Source organism: Frieseomelitta varia, unplaced genomic scaffold (assembly GCF_011392965.1).
Source record: "Frieseomelitta varia isolate USP_RPSP 00005682 unplaced genomic scaffold, Fvar_1.2 scaffold_201, whole genome shotgun sequence".
NCBI lineage: Eukaryota > Metazoa > Arthropoda > Insecta > Hymenoptera > Apidae > Frieseomelitta > Frieseomelitta varia.
In genome coordinates this window covers 279,466-300,531 of record NW_025109762.1, presented here as the reverse complement: position 1 = coordinate 300,531, position 21,066 = coordinate 279,466, and the positions used below count along the sequence as shown (strand labels likewise).

The window sequence follows — 21,066 nt, the reverse complement described above, 5'->3', positions numbered from 1 at the left end:
AGAAAATCGGCTTCATTTCGCACGATCGAGCCACATGACACGGGAAAGAATGGATGAAGTCCGAGATAGAAAGAGAGACAGAAAGAGGAAATAAGTGCATAGTGTATTGTCTGCACTCAAGCCGGACTACAAAATGCCTCGGAATTACTCGTTCGCAAATCCGACGGCGTAATTTAACAATTTTCCCACTCGAATCTGTCGATTCTGCCCAACTTTTGAACAATGCCTACCTTCGTTCAATCTCATTCGGACAAAAAAAAAAATTGGATTAATCAAACAGAATCGAAACATGAATCCCTTTCGACTCTGATGCCAACGCTTCCGACAATCAAATAGTGAAATTATTAGAAATCTTATTTCGAGATTAATTGTTTCTGTCAAACGAAACTGCTTACACTCTTTGACAGATATCGATGTTCCTGCTGCTTGTAATAATTAATAATTCCCTCCCTGACGTTTTGCAGAGTTCGTCGTTCAATGCAGTACACACCATGTTCGTAAAAGTAATCCAGATCGTAAAAGTAACAATGTTCTCCCACGTAAAGAGCGGCGTTCAACCACTTGCGCTGGCGGACTGATTGCGGACCATAACGAGTGACCAAAACCGTATACAACAATTTCGTCGCTTTCTTTTTGAACATGCCATGATAACACTGGATAGAAATTATTGAAAAGTAATAAATTATTAATTAGATTATTTTAGTAACAAATTATATATTAAATTATTTGTTTCGCCTGGGTTGTACTTGAATATATTTAAAACTGAGAAAATATTGCAATTTTTGGCCAAAAAAATTGCGTGGCACGTCATTTCAGAGCGCAAGAGGTTGAAAGGAAATAAAAGGATAGAGAAGGAGAATTTCGAAACTCTACTCTGACCTGTTATCATCCTCCATCGAGACGAACGAACCGAGTCCTCACCCCAATTTGAATGTTTCCACCAATTCTCTTTCCTCTGTTTCCGTTCTTACTCGTAGTGTAGTGAACTTTACTCAAGACACAAGTAGAGTCGACGGTATATCGTCCGCGGGAGAATTAATTCCACCCGTTCCGTTTTCGGTTGTAATTATCGTGGAGAGGTGGCTCGAACGGCTTCATAATTTATATGTTTACACGGATGAAAGTGTGACGAGGGAGGGGGCCAAGAGAAAGGACGGTGACTCAATTATGGAGATGGCCGCGCTCTCCGCGGCATCCTGACGGTTAATTATTCAGAAACTGGCGACGAGCCACTCGCTACGTCAGCAGCTTCCGCCTCGGACGTTCGCCGGAAGTCGAAGGAACTCTGAAAAAAAAAAAAAGAAAAGGAATTTACACGTCGTTACGCGATGAAATCGAACCCTCCCAAGCTTCCGCTCGCGAGATTCTCCTATTAATTACTTTACGTTGCAGGCCGCTCGCCAGCGATTAATTAAAATTATGGGAAAAGTTCCGAACCACCTGTTACGTGTTTAGAATTATTTCTCCGGTGTTCAGCCGTCTCTCGACTAATGAAATTCTTCGAGAACAAGAGAATAAGAGAGAGAGAGAGAGAGGCCTCTCTATCGGTATCAGAGTTAATACGGTGTCGGAGTCGATGCTCCTTGGTGTAAAAATTGGAACGAAACACAATCTCTGTCGAGTGTCCCTCTCTCGACAAGGGAATAGTAAGAGATGTCCAATGAGAATAATTTAAATGCCTCTCACGGTTCAGCTGATTTTTATTTAAAAAGAAAATAACACGGTAGAACATTGCCTTTACACAGCGAGTACATTTTATGTATTTTCTTTTTTTCCTGTGCAATTTTGTACTTTCAAATTTCCTACAATTGCATAAATATCCGCAATATTTAAATATATATGTACGCATAAAAATCCGCTCTCGATTTGCATATTTATAAATGCACGGGAAAATATGCAAATATGCACGAAAAATATGCAAATATGCACGAAACACATGCAAATATGCAGACACGCGACGAAAAATAGGCAAACGTGCACGGAAAAGACGAATGAAACACTCGGCTATTTTTCGTGCATATTTACTTGATATTCCGTGCATGTTTTCCCATCTTTCGTGCACGTTTGTACGTTTTACGTGCACAAGCATCCGCAGTTGATTCGTCACGCACCGAATCTTGTTGTCAAAGTCACGGCATCGTGTTTATTAATTGTTTCGAAACGCGACGTAACTTTACGATTCACGATTCTCGACATAACGTGTAGCAAACAAACGTTTAATATACCCAGTGTACCGTTTTATGGGACAGAGCACGCAACTCTACATGTCTCGTAAAAGTACACGTGAAAGGCGCGGAATGAAAGTTTCATTTGATCTTCGTGGAATATTGCTTTTAAAAATTCGCCAGCTGGCCATCATTGTTGCACGTTCCCTCTTGGAAAAGCAACATGTTCTCCTCAATTCTTCGAATGTATCGTCAAGCTATATTTTCTCTCTGGTTTTTCTCAACGGCCCAAAAATATCCATTGCGATTTTATCATTAGGTTCTGTAGGCGTGTCACTCATAGTCGGAGTTTCAGTAGATCAGATTCTGATTAATTTTTGAGTTTGGCATGTCTTACATCTATGTACATAATCTATTATTTCCTTATCCATACTTTTCCACTAATATTTTTTCCTTAAATTCTATTTATGGTACTATTTTCTCCGAGGTGTTGAGATGTGTTACTACCATGATTCTCCGCTAATATTTGATTTATTTCGTCCTGCGTCGGTTCTATGTATTAGATTTGGACAAAAATGAATATCTATTTTCAATTCATTACTTTAAAAAGAAGAAGATAGACAAACTATCGTTCGTCTATTCAATTAATTTTTCATCCACCATTCTGCCGACACCGGAGAATCGACTCTGAAGAAGCTACTTTTTTTTTTTTTTTTTTGAAAAATCGCGACTCTCGGTTCTCTCGCGCGAAAGAATTTCTCGCGCCAGCGATATCGTAAATATCACTTGGGTTGGGAAATACTTCGGTGTATTTCATAAATTTAAATTTCGCCGAAGGTAGAGTGAGAAAGAGTGGAGATAGAAGGAGGAGAGAGAGAGAAAGCGGCTTCGTCTTTTCACAGTGAAGACTCTTACAGGCCGCACACCGTTTATTACACTGGCGGCGCCCTGTTATATTTTCGCGCGGCGTTGCACAGCCCGCGCCGTGGATCCAATCTTAACTCTAAATTACACCTTAATGGCCGAGCATCCGTCCGGACAGGTCCCCGGGACGTTCCTCTAATTTGAGCAGATTATTAAAATCGCATCGCCGCGATCCTCGAAATGAAGGATCACCCCGGCAGGCAAACGACGATGGAACTTTTCTCGTAAAATAAATCAGCCGGCCTCCCTCCCTCCACCCACCATCGGCGGTAATTCGACGGAGCCACCACCACCACCACCTTGCCAGCAATATTGGATATTTTCTTAATGGTGAAACTTCCACGGTAACCGGCTCCTCTGTTCATCTTTATGAAGTCCCTGATAAATCAGTACCCCCTTCGACGCGCGCCCACCTACCTGTTTCATTCGATTTCAATCCAACTACCGCGTTTGAGCAAATGTACCTTCACATCCGGCGGAGATTAAAAATTCAGAGGCGTAACGGAATTCCGGTAGCATCGGCAGCTTCGTCGGATTAAATTTTTAATTTGCAAAATAGTGGATCCACCTGCAGATCGCCGGTACTGTTTGAGGGAATGTTTGACGTTGAAGCGATTGAAGCTAAAGAAATCGCTGCGAGAAGAGAATTTTTATTATTTCGCGAGGTATCGTTGCCCCAATCGCAGAAATGGGATTTTTCGTTTGAATATACGCTGGCGGCTGGCAGCAATATTCTGGTTCAATTAAAGTTGGAATACTTTGGCTCGGTAGCGGTGGTATGGTTGAAAATTTCCACCTGATGAACGCTTGCTTCCTTACGAATTCCGTCAACGAGTCACCTATTCGGACGTTGGAACTAAACACACGTTTCCGTCTGCGTTTGTTCTAGGCACTGCACCAGCGACTACATCGCCGTGTACTCGGGCTCGACGACGTCGAGCCCACTTCTGAAGATGCTCTGTTTCAAGAACAAAACCTCGTTGACGTACAGCGGCCGGAAACTGCTGGTCGAGTTCAGGTAAGAAAGAAGGAAACGCCACGGCTTTTACCGTTGAATTCAATTTAATCGAACTCGATCAAGCTCTCGATCTTCGTTTGAATGCCGTCAGTGAAAAAAAGAAGAAGAAAGAAAGAGAAAATGTGAAAACGTTGCTTGTTTCAGAGCGGGGCAGGAAGTGCCGCCTTTCGATTACAATGGCTTCGTCGCTACCCTTAATTTCATAGAAATTACCACGGAAGCTCCTACCACGGTTACTACGGACAGCACAAATAAAAGCTGTAAGTATTCACAGCGAGAACGCTACGAAACGAAATTTCATCTTTTAATCGGAGATAAATTAGTTGACTTGTTATTGAAAAATTAATGCCTCTCGAGGCAAGGCGCAGCAACGAGCTATAGTTATATAAAATGAAAACTAGAAATGTAGAAAACTAGAAAACTAGAAAACTAGAAATGTAGAAAACTAGAAAACTAAAAATGTAGAAAACTAGAAAACTAGAAATGTAGAAAACTAGAAAACTAGAAATGTAGAAAACTAGAAAACTAGAAATGAAATAATATAAACTACATTCTAGAATTATTTTCCTTCTAACTTCAATCTTTGATATCGTAATTCTTCATTGGGCATAACGTTTCCTTCAATGAAAATTTATTTCAATTGCCATTCATTACCATTTGTTATAACTCGTTATAAAATCGCACGAAGGAAAAAAGGAACGAGCGAGTCTCGCGATGAAACGTCACGAAACGATCACGAGATCGAACGGTACGGATTAAATCTGGTCTAACAAGCGCCACGATAAAAAAAAAAAAAAAGAGAAAGAAAGAAATGACACCGATGAAGCGATTTCTCCATTAAATCTTTCGTTCCGCGGGGATTCGGAATTCGTTTCTGAAAAATCCTTGCCTGAATCCGCACGGCCCGTGGATAATTAATTCCGACTCCCGCTTTCATTCAATCAGATTATAATCTGCCGAAACTGGGTCGTTCTTATTTGAACAGCGATTTCCACGGCTCTCTGCGTTTCTCCACTGCCCGGTCGTGTTAATCCGACTCGAATTTCAGTGGACACGACCAAGCCGATCAACGCCGTTGGTTACAACGTACGCTACAACAATCGGGATCTTCAGGATCATCGGAAGGATCAGGGCTCGATATCGGGTAGCTGCGATCTGGAGGTGCACGGCGAGAAAGTCAGAGCCGGCCACCACGATACCAGAGGCAAACTGAAGTCCACCGCGTGCAGGCTCGTGCTCCGTGGACGTGCTTATGACACTGGACACGTCTCGTTGGCCAGTTACAATCTCAGGTAACGTAGAGACCTCGTAGACCGTAGCTTTTAACTTTTTACACGGATCCACCGCGCGTTTCTGCGAAACGTCCGTTGATTCATGTTTTTGAAACATTTATACAAAGTACGTGATCGGATTATCCCCCGGCAAAATTCCCTCCGACGCGTGAAAATATTTCTTTTTTTTTTTCTTTTTTTTTTTTTCTTCTCGATTCGTTGATAGAAGTATCGATTTCTTCTGTGAAGATTCTGCTAATAATTCGTGAAATTGTTGATAAAGAGAACGACGCAGCTTGGCCGAGTTTCACTGCACAAGACAGAAAGGATATAATCTTTCGCTTCTTGCTGAAGGATTTTCGTGAAATTAACAAGAGAAACGGTTCAAATCGATAGGAAGCGAGGAATAGTTGTGCGTTTGTGATTAATTCCCGTGTTAGCAATGCTACGAAACAGCATTGCTCGGTCAGCTCGTGCAAAATTTTATTCAGTCGATACAGAGTTGCCGTTAACCGATTAATAATATGGCCGTATTCGTGTTATTATTTTCGCCGGGTCATTTACATAAAATAATTATTAATCAACGTTCGCTGAAATCAGTATTTAGTCGCTGGCAATCGTTATTCGTTACAATCGCAGTGGGATTTTCATTTTCGTGTGCACCTCGTGAACCAAACACCTCTCGAAACGTAAAAAGAAGAGAGAAAAAAAAAAGCGTACCAAAAATGAACAAACGTAATAAACGAAACATATTCGCGCGCAGCGTTGAAAAAATTTTATTCCCTGTAAAATGAATAATTTTCGCAGAGGTGAAATTATCACGCCGCAGACATTTATGCAAATTTATATATCTCTGCAAGGGCAGTTGGAAAAAAAAAGGAAGTAACGAGACGTGAATTGAGATCTGTTTTACGCGAATCGAGTGTTGCATCGCATTCTTGCTTTTCAATCCATGGTTGAAAAATAATGCATTACGAATGTCGAATTTTAACGTGAATGCGCGCTTCCCCAGAATATTCCAAGCACGATGCCATCGAAAAATTAATCCTGACGAAACAACCATCGCAAGATTCGCCTTAATTCGGCTCTCATTTCGTTCTCGTTCCCTCCGTATTTCATGCAGACGCGTTCTTGCCTCGAGGAGGGCGAGAAACACGATCTCGGGAGCCCTTGGACACGGTATTAAGGCGATTGCCTCGGAGCATAAGGGCGCCGGTAGAAAAATCGGCTACGAAATTCAGTCACGTAGCGAGCCGTGTGCCACAGCCCGCGTGGCTGGAATTGCACTGCATTTGTTTACCTCTTCCACGAAGTGCAGTCGTCGAGAACCCTCCGCAATTTCGGTTCGGCCTGGTTTCCCATTGATCGAAACTTCTCGCGCTGTTCATTGATCGATACTTCGATTTAATTAACCGCACGAAAGAACGAAGAAACCCGATACACGATGTATTAAGTAACGCTCGAATTAATATTCAGATGTTTCGTGGAAACGCGTGAGAATAATTAATTTCCAGGAGTACGAGTAATTTAATTTTTCCTATTTTAATTCGATCGTAAACCACGACATGCGATTACCCATCATGATGATTTTCATGATGAATTGTGATCGTGTATAATAAAATGGGAAACCGTTTGCGAAATGATCAGTTCGTGATATTTATAAATGCAGTCTGTTCGTATTGCACGAGGATGTAGATAAAAATGTGAAATTTGTAGTCACACATTTTGTAGCGAGAAATTGTTACTTTTCTCAACTGCAGTGGAATTAAAACACAAGACCAGTTGATTAACTGTCTCCTCAACAATCCAACGTGCACTGTACGATAACACTAAAACTATTCGAGGACCAATGTACAAAAATTGAGTCAAAGAAATTGGAATACAAGGAATAGGAAAAGATTTACAATGCGACAGTGAACACGAGCTTTTATTCGCACATTTTACAAAAACCACTCGAATCTCTAAAAAAAAAAAAAAAGATGTAACATTGTAAAATCGCAAAATTACTCTAAAACAATCATAAATTGGTCATTTTGACTGCTTTGGCAGTTCTTTGGCAGCGTTAAAAAAAGAAGAAAACAATGTAAGTTACGATTAATCAATTCAAGATATATACATCTAACAACTGGGCGCTGCCGCAGTTCCGCGCACAATTCCAATTAATCCGACGTGCATTTACAATTGAATCACTCGAGGATTTCCCCGCCCTGCAATCAAATAGTCATCTAACGTCATCTAATGTCGCTCGCGCCTAATTTCCATCTTCATCAATCATCATCGCGACGACCCCCAAATGTAATTGGTGAGCCGAAACGCTTCCTCTTAATCCCATCAAGCACGCACGTGCGCGAAATGTTCTCGTTGTCGGAGCACCGAAGAATCCGTCCGTGTAGGTGTATCAATCAGCGTAACTCATCGAATCGTTGCCAACCGTGGCGGAGAAATACATCCAACCTCCCCCTCCTTCGCCACCCATCTCGGAAGTAATAGATACGAAGTAGTAGTAAATCACGCGGGAATGCGGCTGGCTCGTATCCCCGGGATTTTCAATTATCATGCACAATGGCTGCAACGCGAACGGACCGTGCATTCGTGGCTTTGTAGATATGTTCCCATCTCCGTAAGAGATGGTACGCGCGCTGGCAAGTGGGCTGAGAGGGCGCCCCCCCCTCTCCCGCCCCGTCTTCCAACCCTCAAAACCGGCGAAAGAGGGAAAGGGTGAACCGTAGCCAAGGAACGAACGTAACATCCGTGCCTCCTCAGACACGGCAGACACATAACCGGGAATAAACTAAGCGAGGACACGCACACCATCGAGAGAAACGCAGGAAAAGGGTGAGAGAGGCTGCGAGCCTTCAGACCTCCGAGGGTTTATCGAGGGTGGCATAAATTTCCAATGGAATATTGCGAGTCCGTTCTAGGTGAAGGAAGAACGTCCTTCTGCGGAGGTGTTCTGCGCCGGATAATGGTTAAGTCATAGTATGGGAATTTTTGCAATTCTTTTTTTCTTCTCTCTCTCTCTCTCTCTCTCTCTCTTTACCGCGTGTTCTTTTGATTTTCTTTTTCTTTTTCTTTTTTTTTTTTTTCTTTGTTTGTTGATATACGTTACGTGACAGTTTTTCTCGGTTCTTTTTTTGGGAATAATTTATCTAGCAATATGGATCATGGGACGGTGTATGTTTTGTTTATTTTTGGAAGTAATCGTTTCATTGTCGGATATTTGGGGATAATTCACAACTGTTAACCCTCGGATACTCGCCAACTTAAAGCGACGCTACTAGCCGACACCGGGTCACTTTTGACCCATGGCTGAATTTTTGCTATACTTGCTTTGCACCTAACTTTTTAGTGCAGGATGTTACATAATTATATTATTATGTTACGTGTTTATATTATTTATATTATGTTTATATTATTTTTTTTATTTTTTATATTATTATGTTACATGTTTGTATTATTTTTGTACAATGCTTCAGCCAAAATTAATGTAATTAATATAAACATAAAATTAATTAATATAAACATAATATAATATAAACATAAAATTAATTAATATAAACATAATATAATATAAACATAAAATTAATTAATATAAACATAATATAATATAAACATAAAATTAATTAATATAAACATAATATAATATAAACATAAAATTAATTAATATAAACATAATATAATATAAACATAAAATTAATTAATATAAACATAATATAATATAAACATAATATTAAGTATTAAACATAATATTTTTTATTTTATATATCATTATGTTACATGTTTATATTATTTTTGTATAATGCTTCAGCCAAAATTTCCAGAAATATCTGTCTTTGAAGTATTTTATTCCTTCGCTACGATCCAGTTCTGAATCAACGGTGACCCGGTGTCGGTTACGCGAGGGTTAATTAAGTTTCACAATTGCGCAGTATTCGTTCTGATATTTAATAGACGAAGTGAATCTCTAGTTTGGTACCATTTTAAAGTTAAACTTGCAGTATTTTTATCAATCGTTATACTATCGTTCACGACGATCTATATCTGCAAAATCTTCACTGTTCCGTCTGACTAGTCTCAAGCTTCAATTTACAAAATTGCGACAAATTAATTGACAGGTTCTGTCAGATGTTATCAGTCGCGAAAGTAATTCAGAACGTTACCGTATTTATCCGTGTGTGTCCCGTTTGATGCATGATTTGCTAAATCTCGCGGAATCGAAATCGAGCTTAACTTTGGCTCGAGTATGATTCAACAATAGGCAACAATGCGCGGTACACGCGTAATCGGATCATGGACTCGATGTTGTGCTCCAAATAGTCAGTTCGGAGGTCGTGATTACGCGAATTCGTAGTAGTAAGTCAGTTGTGAGACTGACTAGTGAAATAGAAACTGGAAATTTATTCGAAAGTGTCACAGAGCTCGGCACTGAATTTTAACCGGAAAAAAAAAAGAAAAAAAATGATTCAAAATGTGAAATACTTGCAATAGATTTCTGACTGTTATTTCTTCGAAGATTTCTAACTCGTTCGTGAAATGAAGAAGATGAACGTTTATAAATCGAAAGCGAACGTTCAATATTCAAATCGAAAACTCCGCGTAGTGTACGTAGAGATTAATTTCAATTTTGCCTGACTTTTATAATTTGTGTCCGCGGGTGATAAATTTCGGCGATCCACATTCCATTCGAATTTTATCAGTTGACCTTTTTTCGTCGGTCCCTCGAATATTCGCTCGCAGAGAAGCGCGCGCGTGACAGAAATTTTTAACAACCCTGATCGGACGCCGATTTATCCAAGCTGCATTATTTATCGCAATCGATACGCACTGAATTCTGTATCGTTTTCGCTTTTACGTTTATTTGCACGAAACTCTTTCGAAGTTATTGTTGCTGTTGTTATTTACAGCGCAAAAGTGAATTCGAAAATGGTAATTAAGTCTTTGAAGCGAGATTAGCCGGGGTTCGTTCGTTCGTGAAAAACAAGTTTTTATTCAAAGGCTCTCTAAAGAATCAATTAACCATCCTTTTGATTGCATTCTTTCCATTTAACGATTGGAGATTACCATTGGTTTTAATTATAATATTCGCCTGCTGCGTTTTAATTTATGTAGAATTTTCTGATTACCCGAAATAATAACGCGCCGCTCGGAATGGAATTTTTACATAAATGGAATGAGTGACTGTAAATGTTGTGTAATTGAGTGTTTCAGTAAATGAAAGAGATCGTTTATTTTCATTCTTAAAAGGAAACGACGTATTCTCGATCGCTCTTACGAGATATCATCTCCAAGTTTCTCGTTAATTTATAAAACGTGGGAGACAAGTTAATTATTAATTATTCTAATTATTTTACTTGTATCTCTTTTATTTATACTGTCCTCATTTTCTAGTACACTGGTAATTTTCACTTAAAAAAGAGATTACATTTCATTTACGTTTAAAAGAACAAAGACCAGTCTCCTAATTAAATTAACTTGTCCTTATTAACTCGACTGCCCCTTCTGAGAGGACATCGTACTTAAATCTAGAGGTAATAGCTTGGGCTTCCCTTTTTTATAATTTGCTGATAATTATAATGAACGTTTCGTGCTGTACGATGTATAATAATATAATATCTCAACGGACGCCTAGAGTAAGGAGAACAAAAGAATTTCAGAAAGAAGAAAGACTGCTGAAGTCAATTCACATAAACTGGACTTCTTATTGCTTCCTACGAAAGTTTAAAAAAATGACGGAGGATATTATTTTTCGAGAGATTCAAACTACGTATCAACTATTGTATATTATATTTGTTCCAACAAACCCGCAATGCACGTTGATGATTGCTAAATTTAAACGATATCACATGTTGGAAAGACACAGTCAACAAAATTTCATGTCAAATACCATTTGAATGATCATTTCCAATGCTATGTCATTTCATAATACCTAAAGTGATGAGCTTCGTAAATAAATTGTTGATGACACGAAAGGAATTTCCGAGAGTTAATTTTCAGTTTCGCGGTTATAGAAATATCTGCTTACATAGTAAAATGATTAATCAATCGTTGCACCGATAACAATCGGTCCTTCCAACGATCGATTCTTTTCTCCGTGTGAGTGATCGTTACAGTGAAATGTAATTCTCAAGTCTTACTAAAAAAAGTTTCCCGGAAATTTCTTTCCCGAAGAGAATAGGCACATGTTCGTAACCTTGACTTCCAGGAAATAATATATTTGCCTTACATGGATGTTGCAGTGCTCAAGGCTGCCAGTCGTCGATCGAAGTATTCGACGGCGTTCCCGAAGGAGGGATGCTTAGCACCGCGAGATCCCTCGAGAGAATCTGCAGCCCCGCGCGGAGACTTCCACTGGAATTCGTGCAACAAGATACGTAAGTGGATTCTCCAGTTATTAGACGAGAAATACCGACGTCGTCTACTAGCACGCGGCTTATTACTCCGGATACTGTACTAAGAAGTCCTTGGGATTCCGTTCGATTCACTACGCGAAATGCAAACCGCCCGTGCCATCCCCGGGGTTGGCGAATTGACACACAGCTCGTTGAACTTGCAAGATTAATGCGGAGAACTCGTCCGTTGATCGGCAACGTTCAGTTGACATTCTTCCCGCGAGGCAGTATTGCGAGTCATCAGCTTGGAAAATTCCACCCGTCCGTTCCTAGATCTCTAAATCTTGCGCGAAATCTCTAATCTCAGAATGAAGATTCCCAAGCCTTTTGTGAATTGAAAATCTCGGCTGGTACCTTTGGAATCATTTAATTCTCGAGTCGACGTTAACTATTTAGTAGAGTTGAGTTATCCGGACCGAAACTTTTGGATCGTCTATTGTTCAGATCTGACACGTAACTGCTTTACTACGGGAAATCCCTGCGTCCGTATCGACGTCATACAAATCATAAAAATTATGATTGTAGTATAATTGTAGAAATTGATAGAAAAACAAGTTTCGCCAATGACGAAAATATTAACCTCCTGCGCTGGAATGACATGCCACGCACGTCGAGAATTTTTTATCCCAAAATTGCAATATTCTACGTATATTTAAGTATATTTCTAAGTATATTTAAGTATAACCCAGGCAAAACAAATAATAAATTTGTTACTTCTCAATAATTGCTACCCAGTGATATCATACCGACGAGTTCAAAAGGAAAAGAAAGCGACGAATTATTGTACACGTTATGGTCCGCAATCAGTTGCCAGCGCAAGTGGTTAAAACTCTCGCTACTCGCTGCGTCTTCACTCTCGATGTTCTCTATCTTCCTTCGCGATTTACCTCCTCGAAACTTTCGTCACTCGCAAAAAAAGACACAACCATACTCTAATATTTTAAGTTCTAAACTTAGACGGCTAAACAAACATTCCGAGGCTCGGCCTTCGCTGTGACAATTACGGGGAACACTGAGCAAGCGACAATTGCCTCGCTCTTTACACATGTTACAAAAACACATTATAAAAGTTCAAGTCCAGCAGCCATCAATTTTCTGAAAGTTCGACGAAACGTCACGAAAAATTGCAATTGAAAAGACAGACCCTCCGCTGAAAGATGGATCCCCTCGTTCCACGGCGAAGTTCCATATCAATCCCACTGCGGAGTTAATCTTTCGAATCTTTCCCCCAAACCATAAACTATCGGGCCGTAACCTACATTAACGCGCTCAATGCACGGAAACATCAAAACCCGGCATTCACCTTACCGAGGCACGGTTCGATTCAACGTTCGTGCCCGGCGAACGTAATTGAACGAGCGTTCAACGAGGCTCTCCGTATGACGCTGAATGGACCACCGGCGTTTTCTAGCATTTCCTTTGCCTCTGTTCGATCTAATCAACGTGACGCGGAGCGCAGCGAGCGAGGTAAGCAAACAACCAGCCAGCGATCACGGTCCTACGGCACGATGTTTTTCGATCTTTCGACGAGCAGAAGAAAAAAAAAAGAAAGAAAGAACTTGATGCGTGCAACTTGATCGTCGTGGCTGGTCGATTTCTGGTATAGGCGAGGAGGAGATGAAACAGGAGGAAAGGGGAGAATGGTAGGTAATCAGGAAACAGCCCCGACCTATTCGTCATTGGCGCATCCGGTCGGGAGAACGAGACACGGGGCCGCCGCTCATCTCGTCGGAAGTCGAGGATGAGAGACGACCTATGGCGATACACGCTGCGTCGCGTTTGCATTTACACACCGGCATCCTCTACGGAAGGAAGACATTGCCAAAAGGGAGAAAGAGAGAGAGAGAGAGAGAGAGAGAGGAGAGAATCCTCTCAATGAAATCCTGAAAATTCAACATTATCGACCGATGTTTTTCGAAGTTCCTTGAACCACTTACTTTCGCATGGCAAACGCATTTCATTTTCTCGAGATTTTTAGAAATATATTTCACATATTTCCAGGGAATATACTTTACATATTTTCCGCGTGATTAATATTGTAATCACTGTAATTACGGAGGATTAGTGTATCAAGTCAAATTTTTTTTATTCCCCGCGTGATGCGACTTAAGAGCCAGGAAGTTCGCACCCACAACACTTTTGAAACACTCTGATAAAACACGTGGTCGTGATTTATTATTACCATAGTCGGTCGTTTCGTGTTTTTTTCATAATCCGCTGGTGGAAAGTTCGTTGAATTTCCGTTTTGCGCTGAAAAATGGAAATATCGAATAAACGTTCGGTTAAAAAATTTTGCATCTTTAATTGAATTGCTGAAATTCAACGAGAAAGAGAGAAAGAGAGAGGAACTGCTAGGCACAAGAGTGATTTAAAAAAAAAAAATTGAACGTGTATACCGTATACCGAATTCTTTACGTGCACGCTGCGTCATATTGAACAACGCGTGCTCGTAAAAAACATTTTAATGTCGATCGATTCGATTCTTGCGCGTAATAACGCGAACGTCGTCGAGGGGGAAAAAAAAGGAGGGGGCCGCTATCGCGGAAGACGAATTCCTTTCTTGTCCTCTATCATCGTGGAATTTGAATATCGACCGTGAGCACGATTTATATACGACGCTTTTATTCGCTCTTTATTACGGATTCTTTTTTTTCTCTTCCTCCTCCTCCTCCTCCCCCCTCGTTGATATCCTTTGACATACCGAACCTTCGTTGACATGGTATCCGGGGAACGTAATTTCGACGTGTAAGAGGCGTGTTCCGCGGAAGCGGAATTTCAGAGAATTATCGGTACGGATGCGTTGATGCTTCGGGAGAGATATCAGAGAGGCAGAATGAGCAACGGCGACATCCCTGGATCGGTGAAATTCTGGCGTGAGATGCCTTTAACTGTCGTGTAACGCGTGCACGTAACTCGTGCCGTTGTCAGTGGTACGTATGTACGGTGCGTGCCGAGTAGAATAGGTACGTGTGTGCTCGGACGTAGCGCGAGATGTACAGACGTAGCGCGAATGAGCTGTGCGGAGGGAGAGTGAAATTTGTACGATCAGGCGAGTTGCATTGCACGCTATCCTGGCAACAGAGGAGGAGTATAAAATTAGTGGTCGTCGCAGCAATTAGCGTAACTCGAACGTTGAAAAATTAAATGCCCAACGGATAAAGTGGGCAATAAGTTTCTGAAGCGGAGTCGCGGAATGACACAATGGACAGGAATAATCACGTAGTGATAAAAATCAGAAATATCAAACGTACAAATGACAATCAGTTTCGGTAATTACTATAGCCATCGATTGAGAGATTGGGAAATTGAACGTGCACCGGTTTACAATGTAACAAATTTCCGCGGCATGAATTGACGAATTGAAAACAGAATTATTAACGATAAATTCGCGATTGATCCCGAACGACGATATATATACAAATTGAAACTAGACAGTGGCCGACATTGTAACTGTTACAGTTCGTGCAGTAATAGGAAATTAAATATCCAAACGGTCTGATGAATGGTTAAAATTCGCAATCGCGTCGATACGAATTTCATAATCAGTTCGAACGCGCGACAACCGGATCGCGTCGTAATGCGAAACGATCGAGCGGGCGGGGAAGAAGAAAAGAAAAATTCCAATAGAAAAGAAAATCTGATCCATCTATCTAGACAAAGTATTAATATCCAAAGTGTTTGCTCGGCGCTGACGGAGGGAAGCCCTCCCGGAAATGAGACATCAGAATGAAATTAGTATTTGACGTATTAAAACGTGACGTTCGCGAGGGGTCTCGCCCTCAAAGGAAGCGGACCGTTCGATTTTAATCAGATAAATGTCAAAGTGGCTCGCTCGGTAAAGAATCACGCGGCCTAGAATGGACGTATCTCCGGCTGAAAAACGTGACGGGAAACCCGGCACGAGGAAGACTTTCCCCCGCACATATTGATCAGCGTCAAGGGAGAGGGGAGGAAGGCCGGGAGTAGCAAAGGAGGGAGCAGCACGATCTGAATAGGTTACATTCCAAATCCTTTCAACCGCGATCGATGTTCACCCTCCGCAATCCGGGGAAATCGTTCGTCCACGGACGAGCCGTCGGTCCAGAAGCTGTTCTGGAAGGATCTAATTGTGAGAAGCGACTGGAATTCCAGCGCGTACGTAAACAACGCGGTTAATACTGTGTCTGGCTCTAATGCACAGCTGGGATTCCTGATCCTTAGCAATGGGAAGAAAAAGAAAAAGAAGGGGTGGGAGAGGAGTAATGAGAGTGGGAAAGTCTCAAGTTTCGAATGGAAATTGGATTTTGTTGAATTTTGAGACAGATGTATGTAGCTTTCAGTTTCTTTCAGTGTTGGAATATTCACGTCAGCGTGGCTCTGAATCTGAGTTTAAATTCGACTTTAACAGTGACTTCGGTTCGTTTTTCATTCACGTTGCAATGCTACCGGAAATTTATGAATTCGAGAAACTTTGAGAATAGATTGCATCGATATAATTGAAATTTTCAGATGAAAATGAATCGCTCGGAAGTCATATTTATTTGTTGTTAGAATTTACCATTATTTGTGTCATTTTCTTTGTATGTAACAAAATTGTTAAAGTAAGTCGTTTTTTAAGCCTTGAATGTTAATCTTGTAAAAATTTTGCTCGTGATTAGATGCGTGAAAAATGAAATCTCCTCTTAAATCTTCCTGTACGATTTCTTTTTACCATTTTGATGAAACCTTTGGTCACTTGATCTCGGTATTTAAAGTTCAATAAAATACTGGAAAAGAAGAAGTTCTAAGGATTCGTTGTAAAGGTGGACTTCACTCTTTAAAATGACGATGGACCTAGTCGCGAATTTCTACAATTTTCAAAAAAAAGGATGTCTCAACCTTCTCATCTACACGATGCAATTCTGTCAAAGTACAGATTCTGTGTTTTGAAACGAGACCAAATAAAGCGTTGCATTTTTACAAAGTTTAGCAAAATTATCGAGAATTTTTCATCAATTAGTTGTGCTTTTCACTGTATTTTTTTTTTTTTTTTTTTCCTTTCATTCGAGTCAAATCGAAATTACGAAATCCACCTGGCAAGACTACAGTTCCAATAATTACTCCACTATTGCAGCGATTAATTATTTATTTATTTAATTACTAATGCTGGTGATTAAACAATAGATAATTAAACAAGTTAAAGAGCACAGATTACATGCGATCACAACTCAAATAAACTCTTTTTAACAACTCGATCAACCCTTTTTTTAACGATTCGATCGACGCTCTCTCATAATTCGACTCTCTCCTTTTTCAAAAATGAAAACGCCGCAATCGTCAACGTCATCTGTTAAACGCAACTGAAAATATATATAAACCTAACCCACGATACTGCACTATTTAATCGTCAAATTACTCTCCGAACGAGACTCCGTACATAAAGATCAATACTGCCGAGAAGATGTGAGAAACCGTGGTCCATAAGCTTCGCTTATCATCTTCCACGCCCTGGACTTACCTAAAACCCTCGATGGAACGATCGTAATTAAGCAAGAAAGATGAAGGAAGGGAGGTGCGATATCTCGAGGTCGATTCACCTCGGGAACTGTAGGTGGGCAAGGTCTCGTGAGACAAGCCCGGCCAGCCAGCCGTGGAAAGAGCACGACGTACGACGGCCAACACACAGCAAACAAAGTATCGCAAGCTTCCTCTCGGGAGGAAGCCGGCGGTAGCAGAAGTAAGTGCAAAAGGGAATGGTGCGGAGTGCACGGATGCGGCGCATGCATTATGCAAGCGGCGAGAAACAGACGGACGCGAAATGTCCATGGACTTCCTCGCAGCGATGCCTCACAACAAAAATGCCAATGGATGGCCATTTTCTCGATGCGGAAGCTGCTGCTTGATCATTTCCCCAGGCCAGCAACCGTGGTTGGTCATTTTTTTTTTTTTTTTTTTTTAAACGAACCGACTTTCAGGAATATTCCGTGCCATCACGTAGCTGAAACAAATTTACTTTATTCTGTATGATGGACAAAGCGTTTCAATAAAGATAGTGCGTGTTAGTTTTGTAAAAGAATTAACACGTATGTATATATATATATATATAAATGTAAATATAAAATTTATAATGTTTATATATATAAAATTTATAATATTAAAATAGATATAAATGTAAATATAAAAATATAAATGTAATGTTAAGTATAACATGTACCTAAATATTAGATACAGTAGATATTAAAGATAAAAAAAACAGGAAATGGACCCAGAGTGAAAGTTCTTAGTATACCGTGCCTCATAAGATCCACAAAGGCGGCTGTCTGATTTATGAAGAGGGTTTATTAAATCCACGAGGAAGAGTTGAAGCGTAGATTAATTCTTTTTTTTTTTTTTTTTGGAAACATTATTTACGCTGCACAGCCTAATATAAATGCACTCTTATATTTTGTTGCTCGAGTTACTTTCGTCGTTCGTAAGATTGTTTGATAGTAAAATAAAAAACAAATGTACAGTGTACAGAAAGTAGAAACGGATACATACTTCATCTCTGCGTAAATTGGTAACAATGATGATATTATCTACGCTAAAAGTGAAACATTCAAACAGTTTACAACGCGAGCGTGCACAGTGTGCTCTTCACCGTGTGGTAGATTTCACGAAAATCAAAGGGAATGTGAACGCGAAGTGTTGCTGCGAAGTGTGTACTCGAAACGAATGTTTATTTTATTCAACTTCCAACTGAAGAACTTCGTGTACAATTTATCCCCTGTTTCTGCACAAAGGAACGGATAAATTCAAAATTTATCTACACCTCTCGAAAATATACGCGGAACAGTTTCCATAAAAGCAACCGCGCAGAGGGGAACACGCTTATTATTTCAGTGGAATAAAGTGGATTGCAATTTCTCGTAAATTTTTCAAGCCCTTGACGCATTTGGCTGGATACATCATATCACGCTGAAAAGTACCATTTTTTTCCACCGGGGAAAACAATAATTACACCGGCGAACAGCGTCGCTGAAACTTTAACGACATACCGCGCGCGTTTAACCAGTGCTTCATAAGTTGTGATAAATTTGCAACACATGGCACGGTGAAGAGGCAAATATCTTGCAGCGAAAACAATTCTGCAGTAAAAGAAAGCATTTTTCCAACTCGGTTGTGCTTCTTCCTCCTCCTCTTAATTGAATAACATGATTAGTGTTAACTCGAATGAACTCAGTTTATATATATGTCTATCCGTGGTTAAATTCTGTTCGTAAATTTTCAGTAATTAAAGTGAAACCATTGGACATGTACTGTTCCTGAACTCGAGTCACTTTTTAATCGGTAACTTAAAAAAGATAAGATGGTAATGAGAAGAAAGGTATTTATTAAGATGCTTGAATCGTAGTCGATATGAAAATTCTTCTGTGAACAAATTTTTTGACAAGATGTCGATATGACTTGAAACTATCTCGATCACGGATATAGAATAATATTTTTCTACTGTTCCTCGTTACAATATCTATTTGCACATTCTTATATTTTAGTTCCGACAGTCTTAAGAGAACTGTTAACGCTTAAATCTCTTAATTAAACAAACAAACTCTTAATTAAAATTTATTTCTATCGAGGATTTATCTCTATGTTCCGGAAGACACTGTAATCCCCAGATAAACAAAACCCCAAACGAAATTCACTGCCCGGTGAAATTGCTGGTACTTGCCCCCGGTTGCCGTAAATTCCACGATAATTTCCCCCCAAATTGTACAAAAACGGGCCTTAACACGAGCAATTTCATTCTAGTCGACGAGCACATATTCCCGGCCAAATTTCTTCGGCCCTCCCCTTCTCTGTCTCTCTCTTTCTCTCTCTCTCTCTCTTGGTCGCAAAAACCAACCCCTTTAACTCGACGATGACGCAACTCGGCTCTTCCACTATTCTTCTTTTTTCTTTTCAATCTACCTTAATTTCTAACGCCGCGGCCGCGGCGGGATTTATGCTCCGGCCACCGGTACGCGACGAACGTGCGTGCCTATGGGACTGTCGCGTGTTTTACGCCGGCTAATCTCGTAAAAATTCATGCAAAATAACGCTCGTGTTTCATCCCGGGTGGCCCGTTCCCTCCCCGGTAGCCGGAGGCACGTTTTCCATTGTTCAGCCCGCGGTCCGGACTTTCACGATGCATTTAAAGCGACTTTGGCGCGGGCAAGAACCGGCTGGAATATTTTGCGCTCGGTAATAATGCGATCAACCACCGGCGCTGGGCTTATCGTTATTCGTCCGCGGTTACAGGGACAAGCTGTTCCATGGAGAACCAGCGAGTGGGAAAAAGTCTCCGCGACTCCAGAGGATCCGGCCCGCGGCTTAAAGTCAAACAAAACCGCGCTAACGAAGCTTGTCGAGTCTTCTTTTTGGTTGGTTTAGCAATATGGACAGGCCGAATTGTTTTAGTGGTCGATGGTCAGGTATTACAGAATTATTCTAGCTGATGATCAGGTATGATATTGTTGTGCTTGAAGAGAAGATAACAGCGATTGTGAAGAAGGTACAACTTCGTCAGAGTTTGAAGGATTTATCATTATTCTCTGCGTGCTTGTATAAATAATTGATATACATTCGTGGCGTGTGATCGAATGAATAAATAATTGACGCGGTTGACGCGGTTACGATTTATGTATACGTGCGGAAACAAAATGATTACTGTTACGATTTATATACGTGCAGAGACAAAATGACCACTGTTATCGCTGCAACGACGTTAGTGTGACGTTGTCAGCGTCATGTGATTCTCTCAGCGCTAGTGATCGATGATGCAACGTCATCTGATCTTTCCAGCAGTTATTAATCGTAAAAAAAAAAGATCATTATAATAAATTTAAATATATTGTGTACGTGTGTGTGTGTGTAATATTCACTTATTTGTTACCGTCCACCAAATTATATAAATTCCGATGAAGTTTCTTAAAAACTATTAGTATCGAAAGTTAAACATACGACCAAGAAAACCAATTAATATCCACCATCCAAGAATTAAACCACAACCAACCTAACACAAACGCCACAGTCATCTGGATTCCAGCTCATCAAGGAATAGAAGGAAATGGAAAAGCTGACGCAGCAGCAAAAGAAGCCACAGTTCCCTCAATTATTAATAATCGCAATCATCTTCTAATCCCCTGCGACGACCAAATAATCCACTGCAAAGAAGTAGCAAAAAATGAATGGAGCAATACATGGAAAACAACTAAAAGCACCCAACTACACAAAAGTATCCAAGACTTTCACCAGCAAACACCAAACCTTACCAACAGGAAAGAAGGAATAATTATCTCACGCCTAAGAACCGGTCATACCAA

General features: G+C 40.4%; 1 protein-coding gene across 1 annotated transcript in view; it reads left to right on the top strand.

Moving 5' to 3' along the window:
- The first annotated feature begins 3,685 nt into the window (after positions 1-3,685).
- Positions 3,686-21,066, top strand: part of LOC122526869 — a 47,815-nt gene continuing 30,434 nt past the window's right edge. Inside the window, exons 1-5 of the mRNA XM_043650482.1 lie at positions 3,686-3,870; positions 3,979-4,107; positions 4,252-4,367; positions 5,156-5,399; positions 11,615-11,749. Of these exons, the coding sequence (XP_043506417.1) occupies positions 3,686-3,870; positions 3,979-4,107; positions 4,252-4,367; positions 5,156-5,399; positions 11,615-11,749 (809 nt within the window). The remainder of the gene's footprint in view (positions 3,871-3,978; positions 4,108-4,251; positions 4,368-5,155; positions 5,400-11,614; positions 11,750-21,066) is intronic.